Genomic DNA, 15,082 nt, shown 5'->3' with positions numbered 1-15,082 from the left:
TTTTAGGTGGTATTACTTATTTTAACAAGTGAAAGACATCAAATCAACAGGTGAATGACATTTAAAGAACAGCTTTCTCCTTCAAAATTCAGATTCACCCATTCAGTTCATGTCTTTCACCTGTGAAATTGACAAAACTGCACCTAAAACCACCTCAAAACTGATTGGGGCAGATTTACTTACCTGTCCCGTCGCGATCCTGCAGTGCGTTGTCCGACGAGGATTCGGGTCCGACGCAATTCACTAAGGTCGTGCGTCCAATTTCCTGCATGTGTCGCTGCTGCGCCGAGGTCCGTCGGAGTTCACCTTCTCTTCCTGATGCATGTGAGTGCGTGATCTTGCGACACAATTCATTTTTTAAATTCCGCAGTTTTTCCATATTTGTCGGGTTGTCCAACGGCCACGCCCCCCAATTTCTGTTGCATGCAAGCCAGCCCTGATGCTCCACAATCCGAACGCGTGCGCCAAAAGCCTGAGGCAATTTGACGCAAAACAGCGCAAAACAGAAATATTCGGGAAAGCCTGACGGAATCGCAGTCTGTGGACCCTTAGTAAATGTGCCCCATTGTGATGCAGTTTTAACTGCAAGTGGGACTGCACCCTAATCATATATATGTATAAATCTAGTTTGATGCAAATCATGCACCCTGCACTTGCACCTTGACACACCCACTTGTATTCACAATTGTACCATGTATTTCCAATAGAAACCTGGATGGGTTCACTTGTTAAATTGCTTGATGAAGGTGGTTCACACCGAAACATCTCTTCTGTTTCAATAAACTTCACCTTTTGGATTTTTAGAGTACTGCCTACACTTTTTTCAACTTTACACAGTAGATCAGCTAGAGAGTAGAGAATTTTAGACACATGGGGGCTTATTTCGGTTTTGTTGGTTTGTTCGCAGTTTTTTTTCGGTTTATTTGCCGTTTTCGGAAATTGGGCAGCTTTGACAGGTATGTAAAAGGGGTTTGCACTTGGATTGTGTCACATGCCATCGGATTGTTGTGCAGCTGTGCTGGCTTTCATGTGACAGAAATCAGGTTGCTTGCCGTTGCAAAGATGGAACAAACTGCTAGTCACAAAGGTATAAGGAGGAACTATCACTTCAGACAGATATGCAGAATTTTCTTATATATACAGTATATGTGCTGTAAGTTCTAATGATATTCACCAGTGTTCTAGGGACACGGGTTTTACTTTCAATTTAAAGAAAATCTACCACTAGGATAACACACCAAGCACACTTACATGCCGGTGTGTGCTCCCACTGCCAGCATGTAAGTGTCTTCGGTTTACACTCGGGAAGTAAGAGTTCTCCTTACGGAGACTGCCAGTTAAGGCCGTCCTGTGGGTGTGTGGCGTCTTATAGCCATGGATGCTCCACTAAGGGGATTGTGGAAAAATATGCAGTTTTCCAGGATGGAATAAGGAAAACCACACCTCTTTTAGCTACCTTGTAAGGCTTCCCCGATGTCTCTGTGCTGCCGCTGCCCCGATGTCTCTGTGCTGCCGCTGCCCCGATGTCTCTGTGCTGCCCCGATGTCTTCGTGCTGCCCCGATGTCTCCGTGCTGCCGCTGCCCCGATGTCTCCGTGCTGCCCCGATGTCTCCGTGCTGCCCGGATGTCTCCGTGCTGACGCTGCCCCGATGTCTCCGTGCTGCCGCTGCCCGGATGTCTCCATGCTGCCGCTGCCCCGATGTCTCCGTGCTGCCGCTGCCCCGATGTCTCTGTCCTGCTCCCCGGTGTCTCTGTGCTGCTCCCCGGTGTCTCTGTCCTGCTCACCATGTTCTTCAATGTGTTCTTCACACATATATATTGTTCTTCACAAACTATTTTGTTCGCACCGTTCCGCGCGTATCTTCCGACAAGTAAGCAGATGTGCCGAACATCTGCAATCTATTCTTCACTGTGTTCTTTACTGTGTTTTTCACTTAAATGATCCTGTGTTCACTGTGTTCACTGTTTTTATTCTATTCTTCATTATTCTTCACTGTGTTTTTTTAATTAAATGCTCGATCTCGAGCAGGGGAAATACTCGTCCGAGCAACTAGCCGTTTCGAGTACCTTAATACTCGAACGAGCATCAAGCTCAGACGAGTATACTCACTCATCTCTAGTCTGTAGCTTTACTCTCCTCGCACTGTTGCTTTCCGGGAGGAAGTCTCTGTGTGAGCTTATCTTAGAATGCAATAGTGAGGGCTGGAGGCAAAGAGCAGCTCACTGCAGTATCAGACGAATATGAAGAAGAATATGTTTTCCAGACCCTAAAGTCAGAAGATTAATGGTCAGATCCTAGGGTAACCAAAATTGTGAACAGCAGGACTGATAGAGACAGGTTGGAATTATATCTGTGAAATGCTGTTTTTTGTTACTAACAGGGAATTAGATAATGTGTCAATTTGTTATCTTGAGTATATTTAAGATTCTTGTCTTCGTGGGAGGAATACCCCTTCCCGGTCTTTTAAATTCTGGCAGCCTTTTAAGTACACAATCTATTCACAATATAGAGAGGCTAAACCAAATGGAAACAGAAAATGATTGAAAAGTTGTATGTTTATTATGACATTAACCCCATAAGGACGCAGCCATTTTACAGCTTAAGGCTCAGTCCCATTTTTTGGATTCTGACATGCGTCGCTTTATATGGTTATAACTTTTGAACACTGTTACTTATCAAAACGATTCTGAGATTGTTTTTTCCCCACATGTTGTACTTCATTTTAGTGGTAAATTTTGGCTGATAAGTTTTGCGTTTATTTACAAAAAAAAAGAAAATATGATGAATTTTCTGAAAAATTTTGCATTTTTGAAATTTGAAATCATTGCGTTTTCAGGCAGATAGATGTACCACCTAAATAAATTGCTGAATAACATTTCCCATTTGTCTACTTTACATTTTCACCGTTTTTGAAATGTCTGGATAATTTATTTTGATGTCACGCGGCTTACAAATCGAATAGCGCTTTTCCGGATTTTCAGAATTGACTATTTTGGGGAAAAAAACAGTTTTGAATGAAAATTTACATATTTAGCATCAAAACCCCCCATATAACCAACCCAATTTCAAATCTGCACCCCTCAAGCTATCAGAAACAGATTTTACGAAGATTGTTAACCCCTTGAGATCTTCATAGTAATTACATCAAAATGGAGGCGAAATTTAGAATAGTCAAATTGTGCCGGTTATACGTTCATTTAGCCCTAAAATTTACACATTTCCAAAAGATAAAAATACAAAACCCACCATACAATTTGTTCTACAATTTCTCCCGAGTGCAGAGACCCCCCACATGTGGCCGTGACTTGTTTTATGGGCACACAGTGAGGCGCAGAAGGGAAGGAGCACCCTGCAGCTGCCAGGATTTTACTTTCCTCATTGGCCTCTTTTGAAGGCTGTAAAATTTTCGCTTTTGCGCTATTAGTGCCATGTGACGGCATTTTTTTTGCGAGATGAGATGCTTTTTCCAATGTTACCATTTTGGGGTTGGTATCACCTATTGTTGAAAATTTAGGAACTTCTTTTTGAGAGCAGGAGTAGAAAAGCATCAATTCTCTACTGGTTTTTTTACTTTTTTTTTTGTGGTGTTCACCGTATAGACTAATAATCATGTTATCTTTATTCTATGGGTCGATACGATTACGGGGATACCAGACACGAATATATTTTCTTGCGTTTTACTAAATTTGTAAAATAAAACCCTATTGTGGGGAAAAATCTATCATTTTTGTATTGCCATCTTCCAAGTGGCATAACTTTGTTATGTTTTTGGCTACGGAGCTGGTTGATGGCTTGTTATTTGCGGGACACGTTGTACTTTGCACCAGTATCATTCTAGAGTACATATGTTTTTTTGATCACTTTTTATAGCATTTTTTGTGGGATTGAATAGGTAAAAATCATAATTTTTGGAGGGTTTATAACAGTTTTCTTTTACGGCGTTCATCGTGCGGGTTCAATAATTATTTATTTTTATTCTACGGGTTGTTACGGACGCGGTGATACTATATATGTGGGGTTTGTGTTATGATTTAGACTTTTTTTTTTAGTTATATGTCTCTTTATATGTTTTGGGGCTTTTGGGCATTTTTGGTGATTTATTACTTTATTTTTTTATTGAATAATTTTTTTTTTTACTTTTTCACTTTTTCCACCATGGGAAATGAACAAGCAATCATCTGATTGCTTGTTCATAATAATACCCTGCAATACTTATGTATAGCAGGGCATTATCAGTGTCAGCCTATGCACTTGCATAGGGTGGCACTGTGCCAGTAAGATGACGTCACAGACGCCATCTTACCGGCAGTTCCTGCAGGTAACACTGGGGTCCAGATCGGACCCCAGTGATACCGTAGCAATGATCGGTGCCCCCCGAAAATGATTCGGGGGGGGGGGGCGATCGTGGGGGAAAGATACCCCAGATGCATGTTAGATGCCGCGGTCGCGATGACCGCGGCATTTAACGGGTTAATCACCCGCGATCAGAGACAACTCCGATCGCGGGTGTTACACTGGGGTGCCGGCTATCAGTCACAGCCGGCACCCCGTGTTTCCCGATGCCAGTTCGGCTCAAATCTTGAGCTGAACCGGCATCGGCTCAGCGTCCGATATATCGGACGCTGAGCGTTAAGAGGTTAAATAACAAAGCAAAGTACATAAAATGTAGCAGCACAAGGTGTATCAAGAACATGGATATCATTCGCACTAATAGAGGTAAACACAGTCACAATCATAACGGCAAGCATATAATAAACATATCATGGCATTAAGGGTTAAATGGTATGACCAAAAAGTACCACTAAATAATAAAGTGCAAGTGTGAAGTAGTACAATTTGTAGCATATATAACACCCAAACTTACACAAAAGTTAATACACAAGGCTGACAACCACCTCAAAGTGTTTTTCGGTCAAGCTGATATCCTGAAGACTCCACAGTCACCCCTTACTTTAGTGACCTCCAGTCGGAGATTTTCTCTTATTTAGCGATAAGTTTAACCTTAGAACGAAGCTATACTAAATGAAGGTCGCCAACCATAAAATATGTTGTGTGTTTCCATTTACATACTGTTAAAACCTAAATATACATTAAATTTACTTACATTTACTTGATAATTCTGTAAAGTGTTACATTATATTAACTGAACCCGAAAATAAGACCTAACCCAAAATTATCTTCTACACCATGGCACCTAGTAACAGTTTGCATGTCATTTTAAAGTGGAGAATCTCCCCTTTAACAGATGGATTACGTTTCTAGGTATCAACTGTTAAAAGTTACAGTTGGGAGTATAATTTTCATATACAGCTTCCACTCCTGACTGTAACTTTAATGGTGGATATCCATGCATCTTTGGCACCTAGAAACACAATCATTATCCGCTAGTAGAGTAAAGATTTCAAACAATAATATCTTCTCAACCGTGGCACTTAGATCAAAGTTCTGGTATAATTTTAAAAAGAAGAGTTGTCTATTAAATACTATATTAATTATATTTCTAGGTGTCACAGACACACAGTTAAAGTAATTGTTTAGAGTTGGGAGCCATATATGAAAATAACACCCCCGACTCATGGATATCTCAGGTTCTGTGGCATCTAAAATCTAAATCCATTTGGTATTAATGGTGTCAAAATGGAGTAAAATGACACCAGAACTGTGTTTCTAGGTGCCATACCTCAGAAGATATCTAGGGAGTAGCAGAAAAGAGGGAGCTGGTAGCTGCAATGTTCTACAAGTGGCTGTATGAAAGAGGAGCTCATCTAAGGAGAGTGCAATCGCTAGAGAAATTGGGGCAAATGATTTTAAAAGCATTACAGCCTTACAGCGCTGCAGACCTGGGTTCAAGTCGAAGGGTCAACATCTGCAAAGAGTTTGTATGTTCTCTCCGTGTTTGTGTGGGTTTCCTCTGGGTCCTCTAGTTTCCTCCCACACTCCAAAACATACAGGTAGGTTGATTAGATTATGGGCCCAAGGGACCGATTTGGAAAGCTCTGTGCAGCGCTGCGTAACCTGTGTGCACTATATAACTAATGTGATTATCATTATTATTTTTAATAGGTTTACAAGAAATTTACATTTTTAGATATTTTTTGATATTTTATAAAATGAGGGTCAAAGAATAGTTGAATGTAAGGGGAAAAGAGAAGATCTGAGTCCAACCTTACTCCAAGATAGTGGGTGGACTTCATAGGAACTAAAGTGGTAGCCCACAATAACAGGGAAAAATCAGGTAACTAGGTAATGGAGGGACAAGAAGATAAGACTTTGGAAACATTCATTTTCAAAGAGATAATAATAGAAACAATGGACAGACAATCACTTACAAATGAGTGACACTCACAAAGTAGCACGTCACTCCAGAATAGCTGTTGCACATAGGCACACCACACTTGACCGTGAGCATTGAGAGGTGCTGTTAGAGGTGGAACTACTGACAGGGGCAGAGTCTGCACCCAATACACCTTAACCATTGATGAAGAGTCATAGTATGCTGCAGTACTCCTGTCTTCTACAGCCATGAGACTGGTGAAAGACAAGGTCCTGAACACCTGAGACAACTCAAGACTAGTGGGAGACAAAGTCCAGTGTGTAATGATACCAAATTGCCAATCTATGCAGCCATATACTTATTCTTTGGGAATCCTGCCCAAATTATATTGATCTTTTCAAGATAAAGTAATGACAGCGTTGATGAAATGATACAGGTCATTATTCCTTTCCCAGATTGATAACTCAGCAAGATGTGGCTTACTAACCCCAATGCATTATATGGAGCCTTTTCTTGTGGGCCTGGAGGCAGGAAAGCAGAGGGTCTGGCTAGTATGGTCACGGTGCTTGGTATAGGGACCGGAGGGCTGTCCCACAGCCTGGCAGGTCTCCAGCAGGTGGTGTGTGCAAGAAATATGGAGGGAGAGGCAGATGCAGTGGATTCTCCATGGGGCAACCCCTGAAGTGTCTGTAGGACAAATCCCTGGGTGATGGATAGGGAAGCCCGTGGCAGTAATCACCCATATCCAGGGATCAGACGGAGGCAACGTTGTGCAAATCAACTTACAGTTCTTTATTGAACAGCAGGCAAAGGCCAGAAAAAACAAATTCTTGGATGCTGGAAAGGTTGCGGAGAGTTGGTCCGCAGGAAAGGTGCCTGCGGTAGATGCAGGCTGGGCTGGTTCAGTTGTCCAAGTGGTGGAAGCTGCAGTTCTGGGTTTAAGTCTCCAGACACACCCTGCGTGCCAGGCAGTAGGCCTGAGGCACTTGAAGTTCCTGGGATGAATGGCTGAGGCAGCACTGAAGGTTTACTGCTCACTCTGTCTCCTGACTGAGACAGACCATGACTTAACCATGTGCTCTCACCCAGCAGGGGTTTTACACTCCCCCTGGTCAGGTGGTAGCACCTCTCCAAACACCTTTCAGCTTACATTACAGGCACATCATTGAATAATCACATACACCAGTTAACTGTTGCCTTGCCAGGCAGTATCTACAGCTGCAATTACACATTACTCAGGTTCTATAACCTTCCTAGAGAGGTGATCAATCTCCCTAACAGCACCTGACCTGAGGAGAACGCTAATCGCAGCTACCAGCCTGCCTATGTATTGGCAGGGGTGTTGCACATACAAATTCAGTAAATTTTCTTCCAAATTTGTTAACAATTTAGTTTTATTTTATACTTAAAATCGAACGAATAAGGGCCCAGTGGAATAGTTTGGGAATATCAGTTGAATAGTAACAAAAGCTTCAGTTTTCTTACATACTTCTCATCTCCACTGACTATGTCTATGACTGTAATTCTTTTTGGATCGTAGATGCAATTCTCTTCCTGGCCACTAGGATTCATACCACAGTGCGGTGGAACCCAGGCAGTGTCATAGCCAACATCATGCCATGTCTTCTGTAACGGGTGGTTTTTATGATCAATTTTTTTAACTCTGCCAACATCCACTCTAATCTTTAACACAACCTTTTTGCGTTCCGTATTTAGTGGGTATTTCATAGCTTTATGCATGTCTTTGCTTACGTAGACCCCTTTCCCTAACATGCCGTCTTTGGATGGTTTGAATCCATTCTTGATGATCTTCTTGGCTGCAGCATAGTCAGTGCCATGATACATAATATAGATGTTGTTATCAGATGGACAGCTGTTCACAGGTAGGGTTTGTAATGTTGGAATATTCTCTTCACACCACACGGACCTTGCTGATCTAAAGGCTATTGCGCCACCATCAGGGCGTGACAATGATCCTGAGATGCTGCAGAACATGTGTTGTTCAAATCCCAAAGATTCATTATCATGGAATAAACTAAGTCTTGAGGAGCGAATAATTATGCCTTGACAGTCAGGTTCATCAAATAATAGAGAAGATAAAGTAAGGTCCATGTTACCTAGAAAGAAGAGATAGACATGTGTTACAAATGTAGCCACTCTATACAACGCCACAGACCGTTATTGATACAACAATCAAATCCTCAACGTTAAAGAGGTTGTCCAGTCACAACAAGTGACTGGACAAACTAGACACACAGTATAGGGGCTAATCGGTGATCTCAGGGCACCCCTATGGATCACAAGAACAGGGTCTGTTGTACCCCCATTGCACCCCAAACTCCACTGTCTATGGAGCTGACAGAGATAACTGAGTTCATTGGGGGGTACAACGGACCTGTTCTCGTAATCTGTTTTGACTGGGCAAACCCTTCATTGCAATGTCCCCAGCACCAAAATGTTAATAAGAATTCTCATTGGAAGCCTGAACCCTGTGACCACACCAAAGTTATTTGTATTCTGTAATCACCTCACTTACTAGACTGATGTGGCACTCAAAGGTTCTCCAGTAGACAAATGGGCATGACACCCAGAAAACACTTTGGTTTTAATATTTTTACGACTCGTGAAGGCCCGTGAGACCTCTCTATAGTGGGTGAGTGTTTGCTGCATATTGCAGCAAACACACACCAGCAATACACACGTGCTTAGATCGTCCCTCGCCGTGACGTTATCGGAGAGAGGCGATCTGTTGCTGTGACATCCTCGGGTCATACAAAGACATAGAGGTTCATTTACTAAGGGTCCGAATCGCGCATTTCCGTCGGGTTTCCAGAATTTTTCTGCTTTGCACCGAATTCAGCAGGGATTTTGGCGCACACGATCGGATTTTGGTGCAATCGTGCCGGCTTTCACACGACAGAAATTGGGGGGCGTGGCCGTCAGACAAGATCACAAGATCAAGCACTCACATGCACCAGGAAGGAGAAAGTGAACTCCGGCGGACCTTGGCGCAGCAGCGACACCTGCAGGAACTTGGGCGCACGATCTTAGTGAATTCGGCAGACCCGAATCCTCGTTGAAGAACGCAACGCTGGATCGTGACTGGACCGGGTAAGTAAATGAACCCCCTAGTCTCATTTCACACTATGTAGTACAATGCACGATGTGTATGGCAGTATAAAAAAATTATAAAGCAGTATAAAGTAAAAAAAAAAATTTAATAAAAAAAAACTAAAAATTTGCATCATCCTAGAACTGATATAAATATTAATAAACAGCAAAAATCCCAAACATGTTAGGTATCGATGTGACCCAAAATGTTCAACCTATAAAAATACAATAACGGTTATTCCCGGCGTTTAACCCTGAAAATTCTACTTTTTTGCCATTTTGCAAAATAGAAAAAATTAAATAAAAAAGTGATCAAAAGGCCGTACAGTTGTCAAAATGGTAGCATTTAAAATCAGAAGCCTCAAAAATGACACCAACCACAGCTCCATACACTGAAGTATGAAAGAGTTATTAGTGCCAGAACATGGCAAAATAAAGATTTTTTTTGTTGTACAGGAGGTTTTAATATTTGTAAATGTATGAAAACATTACAAATCCCATACAAATTTGGTATCCCCGTGATTGTACCGACCCAAAGGATAAAGCAGACATTTCATTGGGGGTATACAGTGAAAGCCATAAAATCCAAGCCCACAAGAAAATGTTGCAAATGCATTTTTCACCAATTTTACTGCATTTGGAATTATTTTCCTGTTTCCCAGTACACGGCATGGAATATTCATTACCATCACAGCTCATTTCCTGGAAATATATGTTATAAGTTTTTGATATATATATATATATATGTATGTGTGTGTGTATATATATGTTAGTATATATATATATATATATATATATATATATATATATATATATATATATTGGCAGTCCCCGGGTTACATACAAGATAGGTTCTGCAGGTTTGTTCTTAAGTTGAGTTTGTATGTAAGTCGGAACTGTATACTTTATTATTTTAACCCCAGTCAAAATTTTTTGGTCTCTGTGACAATTGTATTTTAAAAATGTTGGGTTTTCATAAGAACCAGGATTAACAATAAATCTTAATTGAGGATATCTTTGTTTTAGCTGTTTATTATAGCCTAGGACTAAAGTACAGCAAATTACCAAAATCCAGAGGTCCGTTTGTAACTAGGGGGTCGTATGTAAGTCAGGTGTTCTTAGGTAGGGGACCGCCTGTATATATATATTTCCTGGTCGTCCTACGGCAGCACTGAATGGGTTAAGTCTCACGTCCTCCTATTGGACAGAAGATAACAATTGATTAGCAATAGAGATTGGCAGGCTGACTCCCTATAAAATACCCCTGAGCCAATGAACACACGTGTTTTTTTCTTCTGTGGAAGTGGATAACAAGAAGTTTGGTTGAGCGTTGGCTCCCTGTCCCACGGTTTGGGTGTTCCATTCCCTTGGGACCGCTGCCTGATGGCAGCTTGCTGCATAACCCGAGTGTGTTACAGGGTCACTGCACAGCACAGGATGTCTGGCTTGCTGTATGCTGATATCAGCTGTTATCACCTCAGGCAAGTATCCCTGTGTTCCCCGCTGTATTCTGTTTCCCCTGCCTTACCACGCCTACCAGGGGTGGAGTTGGGCTTGCCGGGTGTCATGTTGTTGCATTGCCTCGGCGTCACGGTGGGGCGGTCTGCGCGGGGGTGCAACAGAAATTCTGTCGCGCCCCTTTTCTGGCGCATGCGCACGATCTGTCGCACGGGCCCCGCGGCCATTGCGCATGCGCAGGTAGGAGGTCCGGTCTCGCGAGACTTCCCATTTAAACAGATATGGCGCGGTGCGTGGGTAGCGCTCGCCAGGCAGCAGAGCCTAACCACGGGAATCGTAAGTGCTCACCTCCGGTGTCCTGCTGGTTCTGCTTTATGACAGTGTGATAGTGTTCCTAATGTTGTGTGTCTTCCAGATGCCCTCAGGAAGAAAAAGTGCCAGAAAGAGCAGGCATAGGTGCTGTACTACCTGTCACCAGCCCTTACCAGAGGATTGGGAAACAGACTTGTGTGCAGGATGCACTCCACACCAGGAGGAGATGAGCTTACAGGCAGATTCCACCAGGTTTTTTTCTTGGCTTAAAACTACTATCGCTCAGGCGGTAGCTGAAACCTCTCTCTCCCAATGTACAAATAGGAAAAGATCATACCCTGTACCATCAGACTCCCCAGGGCCCTCTAGCCATGAGGAGTATAGGTCTGAGGGGGAGGTCAGCTCAGAGGACGAGGCAGAAGCCTCTCCAGATGATTTCTATCTGTTTAATAAAGAAGGTGTTTCCAGGCTTATAAAAGCTGTGAAAGAAGCAGTGGAGTCAGATAAAGACACTGAAGATCTCTCTAAGAGAGAAGCTCTTTATTATTTCCCTAGGAAGAAAGCCAAATATTTGCCCAGCCATCCAGATTTGAAGAATCTGATGGAGGCTGCTTGGAAAAAACCTGATAGAAACCCCAACCCTGGGGTTAGATTTAAATCTGTGTACAGATTGGATCCTGCTTTATCCGCTGAATGGGAGTCTCTCCCTAAAGTGAATGGGGGACATTTACTATAGCGTTTCCGCCAGTTTTGTGGCGCTTTCACCGCATCTTCTGCTCTCCTACCTATTTATTAGCTGTCGGGGACAGAAAAAATGACTTTTTCCGCCTGTTCCGACTCTTCTCTGAAAAGGGGCGTGGTTTTGGCGGAGTGGAAACTCAGACACAATTAATATGTGTCACAGCCATTTTTGGACGCTGTAAACTGGCAGAAAGTAGACCAAAAGAAATTTGGTCTCGCAGGGACACAAAACAGGGCTATTGCACTGTTACCTGTTCTCTGACTGTTTGACACATTTCTGGTTCTCGGGACAGATTTTGGTCCCAGGGACAGAAAATGGTCTCGGCGCCAGAAATGTATCTGCACATCTACACAATATTAAATGTGAGTCTTCTTACCGAGAGCAGGTCGGTAACAAAGCCAATGCAGACACCGACACTTTATGTAAATGTTCCCCAATATGTCTCTGGCTAAGTTAGCACTTAACTCCTTCTTTCCAGCTGAGGAGGCGACCCTCCTGAAAGATCCTATTGATAGGAAGATGGACTCGTTCATAAGGCGGGCTTATACCCATTCTGCAAATATATGTAAAACCTCTCTGGCTTCTGTTCCAGTGGCGAGGGCATTGAGGATCTGGCTAAGCCAGCTTACCAATGTTGTCAGGGATGGCGTATCAAGGAAGGATATTGTAGAGGATATTTCTCTTCTCAAATCAGAATTCCCCTTTTGACAATGACAGGAGAAGAGGGAACCAGACTTAACCCATTCAGTGCTGCCTACGGACTACAGGAAACCAAAATTTCGGTGAGCAAATTTCGATTATATATATATATATATATTTGTGTTTGGAAGTCTTGTAAAGGGGGTCCCCTACTTAAGAACACCTGACTAACAGACGACCCATAGTTACAAACGTACCTCTGGATGTGAGTTATGTATTGTACATTAGCCCTAGCCTTCAATGAACAGCTATAACAGTTATCAGAGCTGTCTCGAATTTAGCTTTAATGTGTATCCCGGTTCTTATGACAATCCAACATTTTTAAAATCCAGTTGTCACAGAGACCAAAGAGATTCCTAGCAGGGGTTAAAATGATAAAATATACAGTTCTGACTTACAAATTCAACTCAAGAACAAACTTACAGAACCTACCTTGTATGTAACCCGGGGACTGCCTGTATTATACATTGCAGAGAATAGAAAGGGGCTAGTATGAAGGTCAATTTGCCCTTCTATGTCACTAAAAGCTGAAATTTTTTGTTTAAGTTTTGGTTGTTGGAAATCAGTATAAAAATAAAAATGGAAAATGGCTTCAGCTTTATAGTTCAACGTTATACTTGATGCAATTTAACAAGGGGAATGCCAAGAGTTGAACTTGAGATTGCAGTTCTACCAGAATCTGATCATCTGCAAACAAAATCTCTGACTAAGGCTACATGCACACGATGTATTCCCGCCGTACCGTAGCATACATCGGCGCTGCGGAGAGGAGCAGGGGATGAGCGCTGCTCACCCCGCCCCTCTCCATAGGAAGATACAGCGCACGGCCCCGTATCACAGGAGAAGATGGGACATGTCTTATCTTTTCCCGGGCTACGGAGCGGTACGGTGCCGCACGTGTGCTGCACCGTACCGCTCCCGTACAGGGCCGTGAGCCCATAGAAGTGTATGGGGGATGTATATCGGCCGTACATACGTCCCCCATACATGTGTGTGAATGTAGCCTAAAAGATATTTTCTACAGAATGTTGAAATTTTAAACACTTACTGTTCAGTGCAGTTAATATGAATGTGACTGCTCCTCACGGAACCCCAGGACCAGGAAACAGTTACTTCCAGTTACAGTGTCTATAAGTTACATGATAAGGTTTAGAATGGACTTTGAATTACTGGTAAGTCTCTTGTAATAAGGCTGCTACCATATATCTATGTTTGTGTTCTACTAAGCTGAAGATGATCTTCTCAGTTTCCAGATAGAAATCTTATCTCAGAATACAATTATGTGAAGGATACCATTCAATTATATCTGTCTCATAAATGGTAACCCCTTTGTATGACCCTATTTGCATGTTGTGCTGAATGGGACTTTGCTTCTACACAAAGCAAGTGACTGATGGACTTGACATTTCTAAGCTATTATTAATTATTTTTTTCTTGTCACCAGGTTTACCCCCACCTCCAACTACTCTTGCCCTCTTGCCGTTTGTAGTATTCCCTCTTATGTTAAATCTCCACCATTTACCTATACAAAATCTCCCCCAAAGTCAGGCAACTATAACTCTTTTCACCGCATTTTCACATGAGATGAGTCAAGCTTAGAGGTTGCAGGAATAGTGTCACTTCAGAAGCCCCTATCTTCTGTTGTATAGTACCTAGAAACATGATTCTGAATACCATGGGCGTAACTACAGCGGTAGCAGCCATAGCAGCTGCTATGGGGCCCGCAGTGTCAGGGGGTCCCATCATCCAACCTAACACTATATACATATTAATCTGCACATTGTACCATTGTACAGAATAATGGGGCACATTTACTAAGGGTCCGCACACCGCATTTTAGTCGGGTTTCCCGACTATTTCCGATTTGCGCCGTATTGAACAGGGGTTTTTGGCGCAATCGCTCCGACTTTCATGCAACACAAATGGCGGGCAACCCCACTGATTCAGACTAAGTGCAGGATTTAAAATTCAAATTGTGTCGCAAGACAATGCACTCACATGCACCAGGAAGAAGTAGGTGAACTCCGGCAGACCTGAGCAGGGAAACGACACATGCAGGATATCGGGCGCACGATCTTAGTGAATCACGCCGGACTTCATCCTCATCGGATAACTCACCTCGGGGATCGCGACAGGACCGGGTAAGTAAATGTGCCCAAATATGTATATAACATATATGTGATGTATATTTGTTGTATATGTGTGTGTATATGTGATTGTATATGCTGTATGTGTATACAGTGTATGGTGTCTGTATATACTGTATGTGTGTATATATGCTGTAGGCTTGTATGTGGCACTGTATGTATGTGTATATGCTCTATATGTGTGCACATGAGTGTATAAATGTAATCACTGTAATTTATAAGAGGGTCTTTATGATGGTATCGAACCCTGGAAGAAGCCAGAAGACGGCAAAACACTGGGCCGTGCAAAAAAGTTTGGCATAGTTGTTTTCTTGTCATTTTATATGAAGGCTCGTTTT

General features: G+C 42.5%; 1 protein-coding gene across 1 annotated transcript in view; it reads right to left on the bottom strand.

The window, feature by feature from the left end:
- LOC140065888 (uncharacterized) overlaps window positions 1-11,071 on the bottom strand; it is a 115,902-nt gene extending 104,831 nt beyond the window's left edge. Inside the window, exons 1-2 of the mRNA XM_072113449.1 lie at window positions 10,924-11,071; window positions 7,782-8,392 (exon numbers count right to left, since the gene is read on the bottom strand). Coding sequence (XP_071969550.1) covers window positions 7,782-8,392; window positions 10,924-11,071 — 759 coding nt within the window. The remainder of the gene's footprint in view (window positions 1-7,781; window positions 8,393-10,923) is intronic.
- Window positions 11,072-15,082: the final 4,011 nt, after the last annotated feature.

This window comes from Engystomops pustulosus, chromosome 6 (assembly GCF_040894005.1).
Source record: "Engystomops pustulosus chromosome 6, aEngPut4.maternal, whole genome shotgun sequence".
Taxonomy (NCBI): Eukaryota; Metazoa; Chordata; class Amphibia; order Anura; family Leptodactylidae; genus Engystomops; species Engystomops pustulosus.
The sequence above is the reverse complement of the archived record's forward strand: the minus strand, read 5'-3'. Positions and strand labels throughout refer to the sequence as shown.